Source organism: Nelusetta ayraudi, unplaced genomic scaffold (genome assembly GCF_046127955.1).
Source record: "Nelusetta ayraudi isolate G7.1 ecotype Tasmania unplaced genomic scaffold, CSIRO-AGI_Nayr_v1 ptg000013l, whole genome shotgun sequence".
Lineage (NCBI taxonomy): Eukaryota > Metazoa > Chordata > Actinopteri > Tetraodontiformes > Monacanthidae > Nelusetta > Nelusetta ayraudi.
The window spans coordinates 3,285,815-3,308,532 of record NW_027466063.1 but is presented as its reverse complement, the minus strand read 5'-3'; the positions used below and the strand labels follow the sequence as shown (position 1 = coordinate 3,308,532).

At 43.5% G+C, this 22,718-nt stretch overlaps 2 protein-coding genes across 7 annotated transcripts; one reads left to right on the top strand and one right to left on the bottom strand.

The window, feature by feature from the left end:
* Positions 1-104: 104 nt before the first annotated feature.
* Positions 105-13,073, bottom strand: zfr2 (zinc finger RNA binding protein 2). 5 transcript variants are annotated; one of them, XM_076022865.1, is made up of 19 exons: positions 12,931-13,073; positions 10,832-11,087; positions 10,594-10,714; positions 9,966-10,199; positions 9,369-9,730; positions 8,985-9,173; positions 8,598-8,838; positions 8,300-8,505; positions 8,029-8,148; positions 7,611-7,756; positions 7,320-7,449; positions 6,904-7,094; positions 6,315-6,483; positions 5,275-5,449; positions 2,824-2,915; positions 2,617-2,715; positions 2,221-2,332; positions 2,002-2,099; positions 105-1,602 (listed from the first exon to the last, which is right to left on the bottom strand). In XM_076022865.1, the coding sequence occupies exons 2-19, from the start codon at positions 10,832-10,834 to the stop codon at positions 1,405-1,407; spliced, it is 2,886 nt and encodes a 961-aa protein (XP_075878980.1). In that variant the 5' UTR covers positions 10,835-11,087; positions 12,931-13,073; the 3' UTR covers positions 105-1,404. The 5 variants fall into 5 exon arrangements, with proteins under 5 accessions (XP_075878980.1, XP_075878977.1, XP_075878978.1 ...); XM_076022862.1 differs by having other exon boundaries at positions 12,827-12,985; XM_076022863.1 differs by having other exon boundaries at positions 2,824-2,912; positions 12,827-12,985.
* Positions 13,074-13,171: 98 nt separating this feature from the next.
* Positions 13,172-21,314, top strand: atcaya (ATCAY kinesin light chain interacting caytaxin a). Of its 2 annotated transcripts, XM_076022879.1 has the most exons (13): positions 13,172-14,399; positions 15,493-15,591; positions 17,244-17,302; positions 17,416-17,664; positions 18,077-18,250; positions 18,470-18,572; positions 18,711-18,842; positions 18,966-19,052; positions 19,220-19,318; positions 19,448-19,483; positions 19,660-19,731; positions 19,836-19,894; positions 20,647-21,314. In XM_076022879.1, exons 2-12 carry the CDS (start codon positions 15,515-15,517, stop codon positions 19,867-19,869), a joined length of 1,122 nt encoding a protein of 373 aa, XP_075878994.1. In that variant the 5' UTR covers positions 13,172-14,399; positions 15,493-15,514; the 3' UTR covers positions 19,870-19,894; positions 20,647-21,314. The 2 variants fall into 2 exon arrangements, with proteins under 2 accessions (XP_075878994.1, XP_075878995.1); XM_076022880.1 differs by lacking the exons at positions 13,172-14,399; positions 15,493-15,591 and adding an exon at positions 16,073-16,376.
* Positions 21,315-22,718: the final 1,404 nt, after the last annotated feature.

Below are 22,718 nucleotides of genomic sequence, written 5' to 3'. Positions count from 1 at the left end.
CACTAAAGCAACGCCTTCTGCACGACTTTGACGCACGCTCGTGGTCGTCACAAGAAAACACTTCCCAAAAACAGCCATGGAGACCAAGACAAGAGGAGGCGGAAGACTGGCGCAAGAGTATTTTAATAACTCCCCCGTTAGTTTGAGCGACACTACAAAGACATTCAAATAATAGAACAGCAACACTCACACCTTCTTTTTCAAACCATACAAAATAGATTGCAACATCCGTTGGAAATAAAATACGCAGCACTTAATGCATTGCTCTTAATAATTGTGTTGGGGGGGGGCAAATTTAAAAAAATAAAATAAATGAAAAAAACAAAGACTAAATCATTTTCTCACGTCAACCTTTAGACCAGTTGTGCAACTATTCCTTCCCATTCCACATTATGTAGGCACAAAGATGGAAAACAAAATGGCTACTGAATAATTTTAGTACATTTCAGTCTTTTCTTTCTTACATTACTTGTAGCGTTCAGCCAACCAAACTTCAGAAATAAAAAAAAAGACAAGTGGACAGCAGAATTATGGCTGAAAACAGCAACACTTTGAAGTCATAAGTGCTAAATTCCTCTCAGCATGCGACATTCTTCTCAGAGATGCTCAAGCGTAATCCACCCAATCAATGGTGATGATGATGAGTAGACTCTGGTTCTGTTTGCTCCTTACAGGATGAATATTGAACAGCAGGTAGTTTCTGAATTTGGTTAATATGACGAAGCCTCCCAAACAAGTTTTAACGTGCGATTTCAAAAATGTCAGATCTGTGCGGAAGACTTTAGCAGTAGGGCTTTAAACAAAAAAGGTTATCCTCCAATATGACACACGCAAGAGGTCAAAGCAGGTTTCTTATTATGATCCTGAGCGCAGTCAGTCTTATTGAGACAAATGCTCATTAAACATTAAACCCACTGAATGGATGACAGAACTTTATTCTAATAACAAATAATGGCTTAAAGCGCTCAGTTTACTTGGAGGCCTTATAATAACAGACGTTAAAAAAAAATAAATGTACCTACGTATGACGTTAGCTTTAGTGAACAAACAGAACGAGACGGTCGATGTTCCTTCGAACAGAACAGAGCAATCAGAGCACCTGTAACTTTCTAGTGAGCGGCCTTGAAATGCACATTTTTTTATGACACTAAATCTGCATTAAAATACTATTCAAGAGCAGGACAGTACAGTACAGTCAAACCTCGGTCTGTGCCTCGGACGCACTGCACCTTCTTATTTAAAAGGCAAACAGTGGGTCCGTACAGTCAGTTAGATTAATGTTTTTTAGATGCACGTTAAGATTGTTTCCAAGATGAAAGAAAGTTTGTTGTAACATTCTACCAAGTCTCTCAAACCAGCCCAGCGCCTCCCGTTGCAGGCGTGAGTGGGGTGAAGGGCAGACAGTCAACCTTCTTCTTCTTCTTCTTCTTCTTCTTCATCGTCTTCTTCCTTTTTGTCTTTCTTTCCCTCGCCCTCGCCCTCGCCGGAGTCGCTGCCGTCTCGCCGCCGCTTGCGGTTGCGCGCGCTGGCCTTGGACGCCGGCAGCGACTCCATGCCCAGGACCTTGTGGATCTGCCGGAAGGCCACCAGCCGCAGGGCGCTCTGCGAGCACAGAAAGGGGTGAAAAGTTAATTTCTTGCAGAGATGAAGGCTTTCTACAGGCAGCTGTCGAGAGTACAGATGCGCACAGGAAATGGGAGGGGGTGAGGTTTCAGCCACGTGCAAACTTTAATTTTTCACATGACAGGGAGACTTCTCATGTCATTTTGTCAATCTGAATCCAAGTATCACACCCACACACACACACACACACCCACACACCCACCCACACACACCCACACACACAAATTCACTTGAGAGCTTTTACATTAACAAAATTAAAGCTGTTCCAGATGAAGGACTAGCCTGGTGGCCTGTGGCTGTTGGCCTGCAGTGTGAAACGACACCCAGTTTTACGATAGGGGTGCTAAAAATAGAACCTGCCAGTTCTTTGTACAGTACCTGTGCAGCCTCAGTTATTTCCTCTCTGTCTTGAAGCGCGACACTCTGTAGAGCATCCGTTGGCTCCTTCTCACAGGGGTCCATCAAGCCCGGCCCGTCTGTGTGAATAAGTAAAAACAAAAACAAAAACAAGCAAACGACAAAATTAAATCAATTTTTAGGTCGTACAAAGTTAGTTTCACCGTGCTGTTCAGCAGTTTTGGTGGCGTCGCGTCTGACCTGAGAGCAGGATGCCAGTGGAGATGCACTCCAGGACTCTGCGCAGGGCTTCTCCCGGACTGAGCGGGCCCGCAGCACTGCTGATCACTTTCTCCACCAGCAGCTCCAGAGCCTGGACACATAAGACGCCAGAGATAGATAGATTAAAAGGTCCATTACAATCCCCAATTTCACTTCTTTATTTTTCCTCCTGGGCACCATAGGAGCAGCAAATTTAAACTGTATGGACCTCCAGCTAACTGGATAATTAGCTTTCTTTACTGCACAGTTAATTGGTACATTTTAATGTTCTACCTTTGGAAAAAGTGCATTTTGCAACATATGTACAGGATGTTTAAGGATCAGATACAAAAACCAAATGCAAAATGCCAAGAAAACAGACATTAGGCCTCTTACCCATCCAGGCATTTTCCCCCAGGTGGGGGGAACCCGCTGACATAAGTCTCTCAGCACCCGAATGACGATCACACAGGACTGCAGCCCGTTGGCACGCGCCTTCGGAGACGATCATGAAAAAACAAGCAAATATTTCTGTTAAACTGCTTTGAATTTGTCAATAAATTTCCAACCTGTGTTGCTTGAAGGTTGAGATCCATAATTTACCTGGAACCACTTGGCATGACGAAGAGCTGCCAGGTATTCCAAACATTTCTTCTTGTTCAGAAGGTCACCAGGGTCCTTCTCAGGAACTTCTGCTGGAGACAACATGTACTGGCTTGTGATTTCCCGTCTGAATACCGCACGATCACAGGAAACGGCGCGGCAAACACATGACACGCAGACACCGATGTGGCATCATGTCTCAAAACATAAAAAGGTGTTTGTTTATCTCGAGGACCAGTTGAATCATTGATCTATAGAGATTGTTTGGCTTGATACTGAAGGGTTCTGTGAAGGCAGGATGATGCGAGATAAGAGATGTCTGGAACAGAAGTCAAATGAGAAGGAGAGATAACTTTTGTGCTTTAAAGAAACAACAAATGTGACGGCGTCGCCATAAATCAGGTGTTTTTGCAGCAGAGGCACATGCAAATAGTAGGGAAATCCACTGCATGTAAAGGGAAGTCTTAAAAAAAAAACGTATTTTAACATTTCACTCCTGTCGTATTCTAGCTACTATAAGTGGCGGTTGTAATAACAGCAGAGGTGCTTTTAAAAGCAATAAATAACATTGTCCCATGAGGATAGTTGCAGTCGGTTGCCTTGTAACTGTTAGTCAATACGCTTGTTAATGTCACCACTCAAATATCCCTGATTACCGTACTGTGCCGTGGATTTCTTTCTCTTGCATCTGATTGGAGACAGTAGAGTCACACTAACGCAAAATCTTTTGGTCAGTGTGACTCTGGACATTTATCTCTTTGAAAATGTTCATATACTGCACAAACATTTGCCAGCTGGTTCTACTGTTTTTTTTGTTTTTTTTAAAATTGGCGCTCTTCAACACGATTCCCTTGAGTTTCAGAAGAAAACTAATGACAAAAGAAGAAGTGGTCCAAGTGTGGTTACATTTGGTAAAATTGTAAGAAAATTACAGCATTGCATCAATGTGGGAACATCCCCAAAAAAACAAAAACAAAAACAAAAACCCTGCGAGATGGAAAATTAGAAGTAAACCAACTTGTAAATATGTCACCAAAAGGACCTTTTGGACTGTACAGGGTGAAATGATATGCAAGTACGAGTGCCTGGTCATTTTGTACTTTGTGTTCAGACACTCATAAATACATATTTAATAGCCAGGTATCTACTGAGGCAATGAAACATCCCTTTACACATTTTTTAATGAAATAAATGTGTCAATGTGCACTTTGGAAAGCAGAACACATGCCAAATCCAAAATCCAAATTGATCATGATATTGCAGATCATCCATCCCAGGTAGGGGGTAATACTATGTCCCAAGAAGAGACATGTAAAAAAAAATAATAATAACAAAAACCACCGGTTGCTACTGCATAGCGAGAACAGTCTACAAGCTTCCACATATCTGCGTTTCATAGAAATGCAGCAGTAGATTAACAGGGGAAAAATAACGACAGGCACATTTTTGAAGTCTACACAGCCATACCACTTAGAATCAAAGCCGTGTCAACGCTGCCTGGAGCCTGGAGCTTTTCCTTTAGGCAAGGCTCGTAACGCTAAAAGATGTCTCTTCTCCTCTGAAACCCTCGATAACCGATGGGGAAAGTGGTTCAAAGTGGTTCTATTCTTAGTGGTATGTGTACAAGTGTGGTCTTCAGATAAGGCACTGACTTGCCCAGGTCTGCTGATACACAGTCAGGGTCACTATCAGCAAACCCAAACAAACAAAGAAACAAAGGAAAGAAAAAGGGTCACAGAAAACATTCTTATGTTTTCAAAATGAAAAAAAACACAATGAAAACCTGAGCGTAGGTGGAAGAGTGTTTGCTACACAACAATCTTGGAATTTCCCCATCCTTGTGGGGGAAGTCGTGACAATAATGTGACAGTTGTCTGGAGACAGATCATTGTGAGGCAATTAAAACGACACTCCTACACCTGATGACCGATAATGCCACGTTAAGATGCAGGGATGAGGGCGATGGCGAGTCTGAGGATCTTCATTATGGTCGAGGGAGGCAGCAGATTATCATGAAAGATAAAAACTTCTGTGGGAATTGCAAGGGGGGGGGGCTTCTTCATCCCTGGGCATTATCGGCACGCGGGCGAGCATTACTCATGGGTGTGTGTTCACTGGACAAACACACACCCTGGTGGCACAGAAAGGTCGGAGAGCCGGGCTTTTGATTCCCATGTTGTGGAAAGAAATAAAACGGGGGGCGGGGGGCGCTTGTGGAACTACAGCAAAAGGGCAGGAGTGATAAAAATACTTTGGGGGGTAAAGAAAGAAAAACCTCGAGTGGGCTTGTTTTAAAAGTCCCACTTCTGTGACGTTCAGCCGAAGACTTGAGGCTACTACTGCGTGGAAAAGTGGAGCAAGGGCGTATATATATATAGACACACACACACGTGTGTTTCACACATGGCTTACAATTGGTGGTCTGGTACTGAAAGCTTTGGCTTCTCTAACCTTTCTCAGCCGACTTTCCTCCTGCCTGCTGGTCCTTCTCAGCAGCAGTGTCCTCCCTCATCAGCGGCGAGGTGAGAGAAATGGTCACCTGCATTTTGGGCTCCTTGCTCGAAAATATCACGATGTTGGCCTCCTCAGGGCGAGCCTGCACCTCATACTGATCTTCAGAAAATGTCTGCCGGTTAAAAGGACACTTGGCATTACTCACTACAGAGGAGGAAGGGGGGGCGGGGCAAAGCATAGCCGTGGCAGGCTAATACAGTCATGTTATTATTTGTGTTTTGTAACTTGTGAAGTGACTGTTTTCATAAGAATCCCATAAAGGTCAAATAGCTTTCTTAGTAATTTGAATGAATTTCACTTATGTATCTGTAAGGAAGTGATGGACTGTAACAGGAAACCCCCATCTCACTCTGTAGGATTCAGGTGTCATAACCAGGCAGTGAATCTAAAGATCAGTCAACAGCAACTTGAACAATGCACTCAGTACAGCCTTGACAGGAGGGAGGAACACTGAGGAATAACAACACGTCCCCGTGGACAATGAGTCAGCCCTCTGTAACATGGACAGGAGGGAAAGACATCCAGGGAAACTTATTAAATCGAAAAATTAAAAAAAAAAAAATGAATTTGGCCTTTAGGCTCTTAAATATTTAATAACGGAATGAAGGACAAAGTGTTACTTTTTTTCAGGCTGTGGGCAGCAGTTGTGCTGCAAACGGGTGAACTGCTCCACCCGCAGCCTGGTGCAGCATCGCACTCACAATTTGTAACCTCTCACTTTTCACATGTGGTAGGTAGCAGGTCGATCAACTGACTGCTTCCTCTTTATCACAAGCCACTGTGTCTGGTGTCAGGTTATTTATAGATGGGTGACAAAAAAAATGCCTTTTTCAGAGTCTCATTCATATTTGTCTATGTGTTCGCAAAAAAATTATACTTTATGTAAAATAATATAAAAAATTGCTGTATTCCAGGTGTGCCACAATTCTTTCCTCCCTCCTTCAGCGTCCACCAACTCCTGGTTCAAGCTTTCTTACCTCGAGTTCCTTGGGGAGCTGCTTGGCAATGTTCTTCAGTAAAGAGACGGTGGGCTTCTTGGCCGTCAGCAGGATGAGCTGAACGTTCCGATCACCTCGGAGCAGCAGGCCTTTGGCCAGGATTCCCACCCTCATCACACCTTTCAGCAGCCGTGCAGGGTTTTCGTTCCTGACAAGAAAATCAATGATAAATAGCTGCGTGCATAGGCGGGTCGTTTGACATTTCAGTTGCATTACTGTGTGTTCATTAAGAGCTTGTTTGATGCACACAAAGCACATAAAACACGTTAATAAAAATATAAAGTCACTGACAAATCATCATCAGAATCCAGGTCAGATAGCTTAGTTAAAACAATAGCTGGTTATGCTTTTTATCGCCACTTGAGTCAGTAAGGGTCTGAAAATATGGCTTCAAAACATGCAACAACAACACAATACCACGAACCTAGATCACAAACCCTGAATTTAAATCAAAAACGTTCTTTCCATTTTTGCATCAGGTAGCTTAGCCATCACTTGCTTACATTTTAGGACTAGAAGAGCATGATAACCATACAGAAAAAAAAAGTGTTTTTGATTTTGTTTTTACCCCTTGTCATCACCCTCAGGAGCAGCTTGTGCGTCCTGATCCAGCAGGGAGTCGGATACCAGTTTCAAGGCTCTCTCAGAGTGGGAGACAATCGTCTGGACAGCCTGCAGCTCCTCCTCCAGTGGGTATATGGTGGAGTGCTTAGCCATGATGTGTCGGTCGTCAGGAGAGTCTGGCCGGCGGAAACAAGACTGCGGGGAGAGACCGGGAAAGACACAGTGACCTTTTTTAATTAAAAAGAAAAGTGAATGCACAGGCTTTGATTGCAGTAGGACTATTCTTTACCTCCATGAAACTCAAGAATGTTCAAGTAAATGTAACCACAGCCTCCTAGTGGTGGAGTAGAGAATTTCTAAATAACTAAATTTCTGAGTGGCTTATCTCTTTTAGCGATGAACTTCAGCGATGACACTCACCAGTAGAGGGGGCACTGGCATTCCAGGGCGGCTCATCAGTGGTGGAGGAGCCATCCTGCGCCTCTGCTCCCCCCAGTACATTTGCTCTTCCTCCATCCTCCTCCAGTAAATGTCCTCCTCGTACCTCCGGCTGTCGGGGGGAGCGGGAGTTTGGATGTCATTTGGTGTGATGAAAAATATTTAACAGGGTAAAAGGCGTCAGTTTAGGAGTCATTTGAAAGTGCATTAAAAACCTATTATGAGACATTTAAAAACCCAAACACACTTTTCTTTTTTTTTTTTAAATCTGACCTCATCTCAATGTGCCAGCGCTGCTCATCATCCCGCTGCCTCTTCAGCACCGCCTTCTGCTTTTGCTTCTTCAGCTTGTTCTCCTGCAGCTTCCTGGCTCGGTTGCTGGGCTTTATCTCCACAGGAAGCTCAGGGTTTACTTTCTTCTACAGAGGGGGATGAAAAGATGAAATGGCAAATGTAGGAAACAGCCGCATTAGATTAGACAACTCCCTCAGAAGCGTAAATAACATCATTAATTTTTTTTTTAATTCAAATCTTCCATAAAGTCTTCATAGAATGGAGGGCTATATTTTACTTTATGAAAGCCAAGATGACGACAATACGCCATATCAAATACCACTAACCTGCACCTGTATTTAAATCTTGTGTATTATGGGAGAGGAGACGGAGCTATGTGATGCGTCATCTTTCTTACTTTGTACTGGAGTCTGTGCCTTCTCCCTTTCAGGTGCATGTCCTTTGCATTGGGGTCATTGAAGCTGCACTCACACAGTTTACAGTGGAATCGGATCACCTTCCCACCATCATTGCGGACCTGTTGGGAGACAGTACAAAATTTGCATTCTGTTAGAAATAAAATCTCACTCATTCTATCAATTACGGTTAGGAAGCATCAGAGCTAATCATGACCTTATTAAAAACAACAACACATTCACAGATTGATCTCATCTACATTTGTTTCTAACCTCCTCAACATAGTCATGCCCCACTGGCTGGATGTCTCCCTGGCTTCCAGCTTTATCCCCATCGTCACTGTCACTGAGAGGCTCCATCTTCTGAGCTGAATGCTGGACAGGCGCCTCCAATTTGGCGGCCAGTGACATCGTCGACGGTGGTGCCGCAACCGCTGAAGGTGCAAGTGCAACCGGTGGAGCAACAGCAGGTTTACTGGCTACATGTTGGGAAACAGGAAAGGATTTTTATTGTTAGAATGGGTAAATAAATAAGTTAGTAAAAAATCACGACTTAAATCAAGAGACTTACAAAGCGTTATTCTGGAAAGAGGCGGTTTCTTCACAGGCGCTGCCACTTTGTTATTATTCACATTTATTGCCATTTGTTTCGATGTTGCACTGGAGGTTGAAGTGGTTGAGGTGCAAGCAGGAGACGGAGCCGGCGCAGGAGGTTTCCCAGCTGTTGAGGTTGTGACAGCTGGACTAGTGTTCACTAATACTGGCTCAGTTGATGGGATGGGTTTTCCTAACTTTGTGTGAAGCTTCACCACCTTGACCCAAAAAGAGAGACAACGTCAAGAGAACGTTGATACTCGATCCTGCAGATCCCTGGCTGCTCAAAAGTCCAAGACAGCAACAGCAGTAGTCTATTGTATGTGTGTAGTATAATGTGATATGCACAAGTGCTTTTCCTTACCTTCTGGTGTTTGGCTCCACGGATATGTGCAGCATAGGCATCCACTCCGGTACACGAGACGTCACATAACTCACAGCGCAGCTGAGTCTGAATCCCTCTTGGTCCATTACTGGCGCCAGTCTGACCTCCAGATTTTAGTGCTGCCTCCTTCTTCTTATGTTTCTGGCCCTCTAGGTGCTCCCGGTATGTCTGATGACATAAACACAGCCAGGTTACTTTAATACAATATCTAGAAGAAGAACTTTCATGTACATACAGTATATGTGCATTTTAATTAGGTAGTCAAGTGAAAAAAAGATGCTACTTTTTACTGCACTTCAAATTACTGCCTTCGAACACTGTAAGGCTTTATTAAAGCACAATCAAACACATGTGAACTCCTACCTGAGGGCCTGCACAGCTAATCTTGCAAATGTCACAGTAATGGAGTTGAGGCTGCTTGGGAGGCCCTTTGGGCTTCTGCAGCTTGTTCTGGTGAAAAATGGTCTTTTTGTAGGTGTTCACAGCAGGGGCCGTCACCATGTTGCTTCCTGAGTTGCTCCAGGAAGAACTTGTTAGCTGCTTGGGTGGTGCTTGGATAGAGGGCTGTGGCTGAGGCTGGGGCTGCGGCTGTGGCTGCAGCTGCGGCTGTTGCGGCTGCGGAGGCGGAGGCTGCAGCTGTGTGAGATTTGGCTGTGGCGGTTGGTAATAGGAGGGGGTGGATGTGGATGTGTACCCAGCTGAATCATAACTTGAGTAGTTGATGCCTGAGGGACAGAGGAGAGAGACAGTGAGCGCAGAGTCACAAGGGAGAAGGAGAGAGGAAGAGGGGCGGGGGAGCATTAACCGATTTGGGTCAGACATGAAATGCCTGCAGACAACAAGCAAAAGGTTTTACTGCAAAGCCAAGGAGGATAAATGCAATTCCTCCGACTTCTCCTACGCACACAAAATAACAAAAAAAAAAAGTTGTCCAGACAGTCCAACTTCTCTCTTCATCACCTGAGTAGGTTGTTGCTGCTGAAACGGTCGAGGCAAACGACGACTCGAGAGTGTAGGAGGAGATGGGAGTGGGCGGCTGCTGGACGCTGGTCGACACTGGGTAGATGTTGTAGCTGGTTGACACAGAGCAGGCTGGAGCCAGAGGCTTGAGGGCCGTCACCTGCCGCTGGGGTGGCGGCGGCGGCTGGCTGTAGACAGTGGAGGTGGCTGGGCTGTAGGCACTCTTTACTCCCACTGATAAGAAGCGATAAGAGAGAGGAGGGGTTACAGCAAAAAAGGCAAAACAAAAAGTGATGACCCATTTTAAAATCAATGGACAAAATCAATTTATTATTAGAACCAAATTAGAATGGTGAAACCCTTTCAAAACAAAACAGCTGCTCTCATAAATGCATTATTTTCTATGGCTTGCAGGGAAGCAGAGGAGTTTTCCATCTCCCCGCTGAAAGCTGATATCCCAGTGATTTTACATTAAGCCCCCTCCAACGCTATCAAGCTCATAATACAGTGTCAAACAATATCAATAATGAAATATCAAAACTTACAATCAAAGCACAGAGGAACTCATCTGTCAATCAAATCAAAACCCATAAAGCACAAAATAAAACGCAAACGTTCAGTGGCTCACCTGTCTGGTAGTAATTTTCAGTGACCGGCCTCTGAGCTGAAGCTATACTTGTTTGGTAGTACTGCTTATTGTCGTACGTAGTCACAGCCGCAGGTCGACCATAGCTGTAGTTCTCCTGTTGCTGTGTTGAATTTAGTGGCAACACAACACAAAAAAAAACCCAACATAAAACATCACGTACAATCACACCATGCAACTGAGAAGCAGAAACTCACAGAGGAAGCAGAAAGAGACTGACCATGTCCGAGTATACCTGGTACGTCTGCGGGGTGGTGGTGGGCTGTGGGGGCGCCGGTGGTTCTGGCTGCCTGTAGGCGTACTCCGGCGGGGCCTGGTGGCTCTGATAGGCCGGGTACGGAGCAGAGACCACCGGCCGGGCCGCTTGGACCGGAGCTGGAGAGTAGGAGGCCGTCACAGCATGAGCTACAGCTGGGGCCTGCTGGACGCTGTAACTGGCTGTCGAGGGGTGGGAGTACACCGTGGGGGGCTGAGTGCTGAAAAACAGGAGAGGCGGTGGGACAAGGGGTATGTTTACATTCAAAGAAGCATCTTTAGAGCCACGCTCCATGTGTAAGACAAAGATGCATCCAGGGTAAAGATGTTAACAGTAAAAATAATGAAATCCTGAGAAGGTCAAAGTTCTGGTCCAATGAGCACACACACACCAATGTTCTACTTGGTACTGAAACAGATTTTTTTTGTTTGTTCCCAATCTAATTTTGAACTCTGTTCACGTTCCATGGTCAGAAGAACACACAATGCAACAGCTAACAATGATGACTCCAAATCTGACAAGCAATCACGGTATATGTACAGAAACTGGCTGGATAACACGTTTAAGCTTCCTTCTAGAAAGCTGCCCCTGGAAAGAGTCAAGCAGGTAACCAACCATGTCGTCACCTGTATAAACACAGTTTTTCAACGCCTCAGAGGAACACGGAGGTTATAATTACTTCGAGGAAATACTAGTTAGAAAATACTATGTCAGTTCAGAATTTATTTTGTACTTCTGGTTATTACCATAAAACACCTTGGTGGTGTTCTATTTGCAATCCTAGTACTTTAATTTAGTACTAGGCTAAAGCAATAAACAAATTGCCAGAAAAGTAATACCATTAAAGTTAAATTTGTTCCAATACTTCAAAGAACAAATACAGCCCCATTTTGGGACAAGAGAAAATTAAAACAGAATGCAAAGCAGAAATTTGGGTTTGTTTTTTGTTTTTGTTGGGTTTTTTTGTTGTTTTGTTTTTTAAAGAAAAGAAAACATAATGTCCTCCTGAGTGCTGAGAAGATGACTGCAAGTCATTTTCTGGAGCTCTAATTCGTACCACGTTCAGAAAAAAAAATATATTTTGATGTAAATCTACTAAAAATCAAAATAATCCGGTCAGTGAGACATCATAAAGACATAGCACTTTAGATATAGACTTAGAAGCTAACAGAATAAACCAAAGGCAGATATATGTCTAGAAGTAGCAGCAACTGCGAGGTTTGAAGTGCCTGTTTATAGGAACAGCTGCCCGCCGACATGCCAATGGCACAGGAAATAGAAGCCTTTTGCATTTAACGACTACTAATAATAGTAGTATGACTGCATTACGTTATAGCTGTATTTAATTTAAATAAAGTTCTGTATCAGTCAATTTATCTGAAAACCACGTCAGTCAACAACAGTCGATAGGCAAACTTGACAGGGTACATTCGGATTTTTTGGATATCTTACTTTGGAGGGAGGAAAACTACATTTTTCCCGCCAGCATGTCATTACGCACATGTCACTGTGATACATTCTGACATGTGTCGGACATTCAGAAACGATGTTGGAAGAGCCGTCCTCCTAAACCGCGCGGCCAAAACCTCAACCGTCACGGCCGTCCCCGGTCGGTATCTTAATTAAATTAACATGACAGTGTCTATGGCGTCAACTGACGTGCTCCGTACCTTCAAGTAATTTTGCAACCAAAGGTGAAGGAGTGACAAAGCACTAGCCTTCTAGCCAATTTTAACCGAAACGTCGTCTATCTAATGTCACAGAGTGTCCGACAGCGCTGGCCCGAGAAGTCAGCTAACTAAACGCACGCTAACCGTCTTAGCGGGTTACAGCTAGCGCCACCACAGCTCCTGCGTCCACCGGCGCACCCGCCGCGGTCTGCTTCTGTCGGTGCAAACCAGCGGCACACTAGCCCAACTCATAAAGCATACTGACATAAAGCCCCATCACTTCAATCACCTGTACTGGGGAGCGGCACTGTGTGTGAAGCCGAAATAATTACTTGCAGCCATCTTGGCATCTCCAGCACTTGCACAGAGCGGTGTAAGAGTAAATATGCCCACCAAGATAGTTCCCCCCGCCTACTCCGCAGCACTGCGTTTGGCGATACACCGGAAACTCTTCAGGACATTAAAGTAACACAAAAAAAACCTTTCCCAAATTTTGTGGGGAAAGTGTAGAACCTTTTTGAGCATATTATTACTTATCGTATTGAATACATCAATGCAAAACAACAACAAAACTATATTTTCTTGACATTGACGTCCAATGGTCCGTAAAAAAAAAAAAAAAAAAAGAGGAATAATTACAAAAGGAAAAAATAGAATGCCAGTCGCTTTCAGAACATTATATATACTTTAATAATTTAAAAGGAACCTACAACCGAGATGAGGCAAAAGTTGAAGGACACGCTGACTCCTCACACCCCTCCAAAAAAGCTAATCGTTTTTTCGTCTGGGGGAAAAACACAGTGTGGGAAGAATATATAAATCCCAAATTATAGTAATTGATTTGTATTCACAAAGACTTGACTGGTTGTAATTTATGACCTTGTTTTTGCGAGAACAGGTAACGGCTGTATGAAACTTAATACAAATGCGGAAGTAGAAAGACGATAACCCTCTTGCGTTGTCTGGGGTGAATTTACAGAATAACGTCGACTGTGGCCGTCAATCACGCTTACACCGATGCAAGGACAGCGAGGAATGTGAATTGGGGGGCGGAGGGAGGTTCTGTCCTCCTAAGCCAGGATAGTGTGACACAATTACACAGGCATATACAAAAAATATTGGTCCCAATGTTCATTTGCTCTGAAGATGATACGTGTTAAGATACACATTTCAGTTTTTCTACTCAATCTTTCCAGCGGTGTGCAGTAGCATGTGATCTAGATCGGTGGGCTGCAGTGTGTGTGTGTGTGTGTGTGTGTGAGTGAGAGAGAGAGAGAGGCTGGGGCAAGGAGAGAGAGAGAGAGAGAGACAGAGAGAGAAAGATGCTGTTGCCAGGGAAAATATATGGGAAGAGATAATCAGTCACACCGAACAGGGAGAAATGGGGGGAATGGAGAGAGATGGAGACCGTGTTGCCAGTGCTCATGCATTCTGATCACCGATATTTTGTGTTTGTATGGTGGCGTGGACACAGAAGCTGAGGCTGAGTCAGTTGCTCGCCCCTCTCGCAGCCAGTCTTTCCCCAACAAAGGTGGCCAGGGGCGGAGGAGAAGAAGGGGAGCTGAGCACAGAGGTGCCCCCTGTCTCCAGACACCTGCTGCTGGCTAGCGCCTGAGATGGAGGACACTGTATGACTGTGTCTGCGTACAAGTGTGAGTGGGTGTGTGTGTGTGTGTATGTGTGTGTGTGTTTGTCCGGCATGTAAATGGGTGACAGATCGTGAGAGGAGAAATTTCAGCCTGACCCCCTGCTTTTCTTGCTGATGAGGGAGGATCAGCTTCTTGGGCCCCCTGAGTATTTTCTTGTGACCATTCAGAGGGAAGGATACAAGCAGACTCTGAGGGGATCGTAAAACCATTCATGTGAGTATCATCATTCAATATATCTATTTGCTTTGCTTTTCTGCTTGCTGCTGCTTGCTGACAGACACATGGTCACAGCAGTGAATATCTAGGTTTTTCTCCAGGTGGGGCATCAATGTGGGACTGACCCAGAAACTACTAAAAGGGGAGGGCAAAGCATCTGGCCCTACGGTTTGAGTGTCAGAATACGTAGAGTGCCATGGTCACTGAACAAAATATGCAGTATTCATAGACAGAAAAATATTAAGTTAATTATGGGGGGTTAGTTCCAGAGAAAAATATAATGTGTCTGTTTCATTTCCAAACTGACATGCGTTTGTACTGAGCCAAAAATATCACAGCCAAACCACCAACCACTCCACTCCTTCCGCTACTTATGTCAAAGAAAACATATCAACCTTAAGCAATGCTGATGAGAGTGTCATTTTTCACCTCTCAACATTTTTACACATAGTGAACCGGTTGAAATGTTACTGAGTTCATCTCTCTGTTATGTCAGGTAGTCCCCAACGTGTTGTCCTAACTCATGAGGATATTAAGAAATAAACACCACTAATTAATAGGGGGTAGTTCATCATAATCCCACCAGTAATTATGCAATGTGCAGCCTCTTAACTCTAGAATTAAAGATGCAAAGACAAGTGTTCTTTTTTAAAAATAAAATCTTATAAAGGACAGAAAGCATCGGTGCAGAGATCAAACGGGCAGCAGTCACATCAGTGTAGTGGGATTAGGGATCAAAGAAGGGGGATTGGTTCTGGGGGTTCACTTTCCTCCTCAGCCTCTTGAATTCCGACCAGAGGGGAAATAATACGTAATATTTGACTTTGAAGAGAGTTGAGCTCAGGAAGTGGGTCCAAGTCAGTCACATGCCTCTCACATGTGCTTTTCTGGACACGGGGGATAAAAAGCCATGTGAGCAGCAGCGGCGCAAACCTCCCCGGTTGTAATGAAGGTTTACTTATCTATCATGCTGATTTCTCCTTCTGAGGTTCAACACATGCTTGTGTGGATTTATCTCATGTGGCAACTTGACTTTACTTCTTTGCTGTAAATGGTGTCCAATGCTGAGGGGATTTTGTCACACCTCCAGGCCCAGCTCTCCTCTCTGAGGGATGGGCACCACGGAGGCGACTCTAAGAATGGAGAACATGGAAGTGAAAGATGAGTGGCAAGATGAGGACTTTCCCAGGTAAAGTGCTTCAAAGCAGCTGGAACAGCTGATTGGTTCATATTGAAAATACCTTATTTTGTGTGGAAGCATTGTTGCCTGCATGCCTGTCTGTGTTCGTCTGTATCTGTACTTGATGCTGTTGTGTTTATGCGTGTTAATTAATGTTCAGCATAATAATTCATGAATGAATATGTTAATTGTATATACTAATTGTGGTGTTAAGCAGTGACCACGTTGCATGGCATTACTTCATTAAGTTATTTATATTGTGTGACATTGAGGCATTTAAAAAAAATATTGAATCTGTATCTTTGTACAGACATTTTCTTTTCTTTGAAACAAAAAACACTTTTCACCAACAATTGTATTTTGTATGAATATAAGAACAGTATTATGTTGACAGGCAGAAATCAAATGAGAGTTGAAAAAAGGAGTAGAAAAATTTGCGAGGTGAAACTGCAGCAACGGATGCTGCTGCTCCTCCTCCTCCTCTCTGCCCCTCCTCCTGCCTCATCCCCCTCCCTCACAGTCAGAGGCAGCGAGCAGGTGCAGCGCCGTCTGTAAACGGTCTGGGGCTACGTCACGTGACGCAACACCATTCGCAGATCGTCAACACAACATTGCCAGGAAAATGGGTGGCAGGTTTCAGTAGGACTCAGAGGACCAGGCGACAGCAGGAGGATTATTAGGGTGGACTTTGTGACCCCAGCCTGAAATGAATGAGCAAGCCATTCAAATCTAAAGGTGTGAGAGTTCGTCAGCTCATCCGAATCGGCTCAGCAGCCCTGTGAGACCTCCAGACGGTAAGCATCGTCGCTGCACGAAAATAGAAACGTTTGTGGGTGAAGGACAAAGCAGTCGTCAGAAACCATCATAAGGGATCGTCTTGCTGTTTTTGTTCCGGCGATCGATTAATCCGCTTTCGGCCGCGTACATTAGCGTTTATCTCTGACAAAGGGAGCGCTGCACTGCAGAGGTCTCCTAGGAATACTTTCATCCCTGCCTGTATCCTCTGGGCTCCTGCCAGTGTGTTGTCGGCTCGGGAGGAGAGCACAGTGTCGCAGGCTGTCCCTCCTCTGGATGGGGAGGATGATGCAGTTCAGACTCTGACTGCAAAACACTGCTGCACTGTGGATCGGTTCACTTGTTCTGCGTCGTTTGAAGTTCCTCGGTTGGTGCGAGCACACCAGTCCTGGCGTGATTGGATTTGCTTGGATTTGCATTGATGCACAAGGCAAGCAAACATTTGTAAAAAAAAATATATATATATATATTTTTCCATCTCGTCCTCTCCTTCTTCTGTGCCGACTGTCCTCTTTATCCTTTGTTTAGAATTTCCCCAAACGAGATTAACAAAGTACTACTATCCTGATAGGAAGCATCGTTTTCTCGTCTTCCAGGCCTGTGATCTTCCTCTCTCTCTGGAGAGAAGTTAATTACAGTCTATTCCTGTCTGCCTTTTTTCCTTTGACTGCCGAGTTCGATCAGTGACAACATTTTTACCACAGCAATACTCCAAGTAATCCAATCCTTTTAGAATTTTGATGCCAGACCAAAGATACGACCCTTATTTATTCATCCTTCCTCTCGCAAACAGGTTCAAAAAATACAAATGCATTTCACAGCATCCTAACATTCCTGGTGGCTTATGTGTTTATCTTCCCCTCAAGACCACTGCCAGAGTACGGAGACATGGATTCCTCCTGCAGCCTCACCGACAACAGATCCTGTGAGCACTTAACAATTCATGATGTCGCTCAATTAAGGAGACGACACAATATCCTCACTGACTTCACTCGTGATCCCTGTTTCACCTCTTCCTTTCTCCCAACGTGATCACAGCTCCCCCAAACTCACTGATGGTGAGCCCGCCTGGAGGAGGCGGCCTCGGCGTGTCCTCCCACCGTAAGCGCCGCACACTGGTCGCTCCGGAGATGAACCTGTCCCTGGACCACAGCGAGGGCTCTCTGCTGTCGGACGACTTTCTGGACACGCCGGATGACCTGGACATCAACGTGGATGACATCGACACGCCGGATGAGTCAGATTCGCTGGAATTCATCACAAACGGCAATGAGTTGGAGTGGGAGGGTAAGAACAAAAATTATCAACCAAATCCTGTATGGCTGTTACTCTTTAAGGCCCCTTAATATACCCATTCTTTCAACACCAGTCGTGCAGCCTTCAACTTGTTTAGACCTCCGTTTGCATCCTTCTACAAAAAACTCCTGCTACTTTTTGCTGAAACTGATGGGTCCTTGAACCTCTGCCATGTTTTGGAGGGGACAAAAACAAAGCAGACTTGACTTGGCAGTCTTAGAGGCTGAACTGGACACGTAGCTTTGGGCCTAGGGGAGGTAACAGTGGCCTTGGTTTCCAGAAGAGTTTAGCACACGCTTACTGAAAAGAGGAGCCACAGCATACACAGAACCTTTCTAATTTCTTGAGAGACACAAAATAGAGTGGATTATTGAGACCTCCTCTGTCCTCTGTACCCATCCAGATGACACACCAGTGGCATCAGCCAAAGCAGGCCCTAGCAATGGTTTGGGAGAGGCAGACGACGAGGGGACTGGCAACAATGGGCGTCTCTGGAGGACAGTTCTCATTGGAGAACAGGAGCATCGCATTGACATGCAGGTCATCAGACCCTACCTGCGAGTCATCACACACGGAGGTCAGCAGAAAGGACAGAAACCTGATACTCTGATTAAATGTACTTCGATCAGTGAGACACTATGTGTATTGAAACAAAAGCATGCAACATTTCATTTATAAATATGATGATTAGTAGTACGATGTATGACAATCATATGTTCTTTAGACCAGAAGGTGCTTCACAGTTGTTACACTGGCCACAATGTTTTTGCTCATAATTAAAACTCTATTCCATCAGGATATTATGGCGAGGGCCTTAATGCCATCATTGTCTTCTCTGCCTGTTACCTGCCTGACAGTAGCTCCTCAGACTACCACTACATCATGGAAAATCTCTTCCTGTAAGTCTGATGTAGACTCCAAATAAAAAAGTGACGGTCACAGGCCATCAGTCAGAACCGTTTACGTCACGTTCCTATCTGTTTTGATTCCTCTGATGCCTGTTATCTTTATCATGCATTGCTGATCCTCCCATGCAGCTATGTTGTCAGCAGTCTGGAGATGCTCGTGGCTGAAGATTACCTGATCATCTACATGAATGGAGCCACTCCTCGCAGTAAGATGCCTGGGATCAGCTGGCTCAAGAAGTGTTACCAAATGATTGACAGAAGGTGGGACAAGAGGGATGATATAGAGAATATGCTTCTATTTTCTGTGTTCATGTCCATGCTTTGTACTTATCTAAAGGCTAATTTGCCTGGAAATTAACCTGTTGCTTTGTGTTGCGTTGGCAGACTGAGGAAGAACCTGAGGTCTTTGGTCATTGCTCATCCCACATGGTTTATACGCACTGTGTTGGCTATATCCAGGCCTTTTATCAGGTGAGACACTTTTGACAGAGAACCTTTTACTGTAACACCGAAGAAAAGGGATGCGTGTCTGACACGGACAGTGGAATTTTACCAAAGATTATTTGTTTGGTGAAACAAATAAAAGTTGTTTGTATATATTTTTAAATAAATGTTTTGTTACTGGTTGTCCTTTGCAGTGTGAAGTTCTTGAATAAGATCCAGTATGTCCACAGCCTGGATGAACTGGCAGAGATCGTACCCATGGAGCATGTTCATGTCCCTGAGTGCATTGTGCAGTAAGTCGAATTGGCCACTAGATGGGAGCATTGAGTCGCAAAGGAGACTCCCGCTGTCTTCATGCGTCTTCATACATCAAATATTGTGTTTCTTTCGTGTAATGACATTAGAATGTTACTCAATTTCAGATTTGATGAGGAGCGGATTAAAGCACGCAAAGAAAGGTAATAGTCCTTACACTGTGATAAGTCATACACGCGTGTGCAACTGAAATACATTTGTACACATCTGAGAAATCTGTGGTTGCAGCACTCAAATAACGCTGAATGACAAGCGTTTATGTGGTGGTGGTGGTGGTGTGTGTGTGTGTGTGTGTGTGTGTGTGTGTGTGTGTGTGTAGAATGGAGCAGGAGTGCCGACAACAGGAGCAGCAGCATTCAGAACCACGAGAGGCAACAAAAAAATCTGAGAGGTATTAGTCCACTTTAATCATTTAAATTATTTATATGTAATGATTAATTTAATCACTAGATGAGCCTAGGATCTGTCCTAAACGTTTTATCCACTTAATTCAAGGCCAAAGTCAATGATTGTGGGCCAAGGATTATGAGAAGGACAAAGCATTGCTGCCGAAGGTAAACACATATTTATATTTTATTGATTTCAATTTGGTGGTTAAAAATCACTTGATTTCGCCAAACCCTGAAAAGTGGATGAGATGAACTTTTAAGTAGGTCAAATATAAATGTTGTCAATGACTGGCCTAATGGCAGGATAATTATGTGCATATACTGCTTACAAAATTCACTTTTATGAAAAAAAGCTTTGGAACATTTGCATGAGCACAAGGGCCTTGAAATCTTCAGTGACGACCTGCTGTTTTTAGTGGGGCGTTAATGACGAGAGGGTTGTGGGGTGAATGTGGTGTCGCTACATATGCATGATTGGGTTGGGAGAGAGGCTTTTGTACTCTATTCAATTTGGTCACAGCTTTCCACTGAGACGGGGGATGTGAGGTATGTTTAGTGGAAGCTTGAAAGGCGACACAGAAATGCTGGAAAGCCTGTTGAAAGTATGCAGAGAACAAAAAAATGAGCTTGGTGGATCTAAAAAAAATCATTAAACATTTATAGCACACAAAAATGTGTGTCTAGATTCAGATTCTTAAAAACTGTATTGATCCACAATGGACAATTGACAGGGTTAAAAGCTGCTAAGAGCTCTGACCGGTCAACAGTCGAGAGCAGTACTGGAAGATCCTGAACCGGGTCTTGTATTCTGTGGGTGACCAAGGAGGCCAAAAGTTGTTCTAAATGAGGAAAAGCGAGAAAAATACTTTCCTGGTGTCCTGGTGTTTCTAAAATGTGTACATCTTTTTTTGATACAGCGTGTGACCGAGAGATGGAGCATGAACCTCCCGATTTCCACCGTCATGAAGCAGTGAATTCTACTTGTGCTTCCCTATTTTACCAACATGCACACAACTGTTGTTTGTGAACACTCCAGCTCATTTTTATCCTGCTTGAAACCCTCTCCTGTTGTCTGGAAGGTTTCACGTAGCAACGTAATCCCGTACGGAGTACGACACAGTGCTGTGTCTTCATTATATATCGACCCGCTGCCTATTGGACTATTAGGGTAGCGTTTGCTGTGACCCTTTATCTCTTTGAGGTCCTGGAGTTCTGGAACATTGTTTTCTGCAATGGTGACTAATATTTTAACTTCAATGATTAGATGTGTAAACAGTGTTGTTTACATATTGTAAATCAAGACAGATGTGTCAAGGCCAGGGATATTCAAATGGCAACTTTACTAATGTAGCAGATGCTAAGCATGGCCAAAATAGTGTCATTCACTGATTTATGTTTGTATAATCTATGTTTGATGTAACTTTGGATTTTAGATACATATGATGCCTTCATCTTGACTCTTTTACACCATGACTGCTGTATACTAGGCCTTCTCGTGCTCTCTTTATCCCAGCTGGCGTTTCCGGAATGTGAAATTTGTTTCATGATGTGCCTCAGTTTGCACCTCTGCCCCCTCACCGCCCCCCAACAAAAGAAACACTAATCCAGCCATTAATCTATAGAAAGCAAACAAATGATGTTGCTCATTCGTGGCGGAATTAGTAGATTCTCATAAACAGTAGTGTCACAACTACAGCGTCTCATTCGATGATGAAATATATTTTATTTTACCCAATTTATGGGATAAATATCACACAAAACCACCCTTCACAAGTATAAGTATTTAATTCCAAACAAATGAAATAACAGCAAGTTGTCATGTATATAAGAGAACTTTCACATCACAAAAAAAAAAACAAACGCATGTATTATTCTGCAGATTCTCATCCACGTAAAATCATAGTTTAGGCTGTGAAAATCATAGTTGGCATTTCCCTGCATCTGTGGCTTAAGGTTGTTAGTTTTTTTTTTACTTTAAAGTTTATATTTTCTTGTGTTTTATTCTGATATTATTTTATTCAGAGATTGCTGGTGCTATTGGCACACATAAAGGAAACTCCATTCGACAATGGACTTGATATGAATGAGTTTACATTTATTTTCACTCATGTGCACCATCTGTCTGCCTGAATGTAGCAGGAGATGAGTGTAATTAGTGAACTTTTATTTTTGTAAAGAGCTACATAACTGTCTAAACGCCTTCCTGCCTTGTTTGCACTACTGGTAGTGTTATTTACCCCTGAATGGTTTCTGCTTATACTTACATTTTACTTAAAGTAATTTCCCTGTTTTTTTGTTTTTTTGGTTTTTTTTGCCTTTTTTAGACATGTTTTGTTGCTCTCAGTCTCTGTGTATCTTATTTTTGTTTAAATGAGTGTACCGACAGTACCGAGAGCCCATTTTTTAGAGACATGTTAAGGATTGTGAAGGACTGTAAATTGTAGTTTTTTGATTTGTAGCTATTATATTCTTTTAGGGGTTTACAATTTTGATTGTTTTTGATTGATCTGATGTGCGAGGCAAGTATAGCATGAAAGTCGCTGAAAACCAGGCCTTTCAAATGTCAACTTTTAGTTTGACTGCAAAAGCACAACGTTATGATGACATTTAACAGAAGTCTTGCCTCTCATTCATTTGTCAGCTGTTAAATGTTTGCTCTTGTTCAAATGGGAAACAGTGTCCTGTTTGGCCAGTTAATGCCTTGTTCATGTACATGAATAAACTGCTTCTTTTAAAAATTATTTTTTTTTTCCTGGGGACCTTTTTTTATATATTAGAATACAGTGTTAGCCTCATACAAGTAAGCCTTTATACATTCAAGTTAAAGACCTTTTGTATTCATGTGTAACTCACAGATCCTATAGTAAACCCATATTGCTTACTGGTTGAAGACTGAAGGCTGATTTCCACTAGTTGTTAAGCACACACTTTCTGAAGGGGAAAAAGCAAAAGAGGAAACAAATGGCAACTTGGTTGGATGTGGGGAAAA

Coding starts and splice junctions, on each gene's coding strand:
- atcaya (XM_076022879.1), top strand. CDS start 15,515: ATGGGCACCACGGAGGCGACTCTAAGAATGGAGAACATGGAAGTGAAA. Junction 18,251..18,469: donor GCGAGTCATCACACACGGAG/GTCAGCAGAAAG, acceptor CTATTCCATCAG/GATATTATGGCGAGGGCCTT. Junction 19,053..19,219: donor ATATCCAGGCCTTTTATCAG/GTGAGACACTTT, acceptor TGTCCTTTGCAG/TGTGAAGTTCTTGAATAAGA.
- zfr2 (XM_076022862.1), bottom strand. CDS start 12,879: ATGGCTGCAAGTAATTATTTCGGCTTCACACACAGTGCCGCTCCCCAG. Junction 2,916..5,274: donor AGGAAAGTCGGCTGAGAAAG/GTTAGAGAAGCC, acceptor TGTTGTCTCCAG/CAGAAGTTCCTGAGAAGGAC. Junction 2,716..2,823: donor GTCATGCCAAGTGGTTCCAG/GTAAATTATGGA, acceptor TCGTCTCCGAAG/GCGCGTGCCAACGGGCTGCA.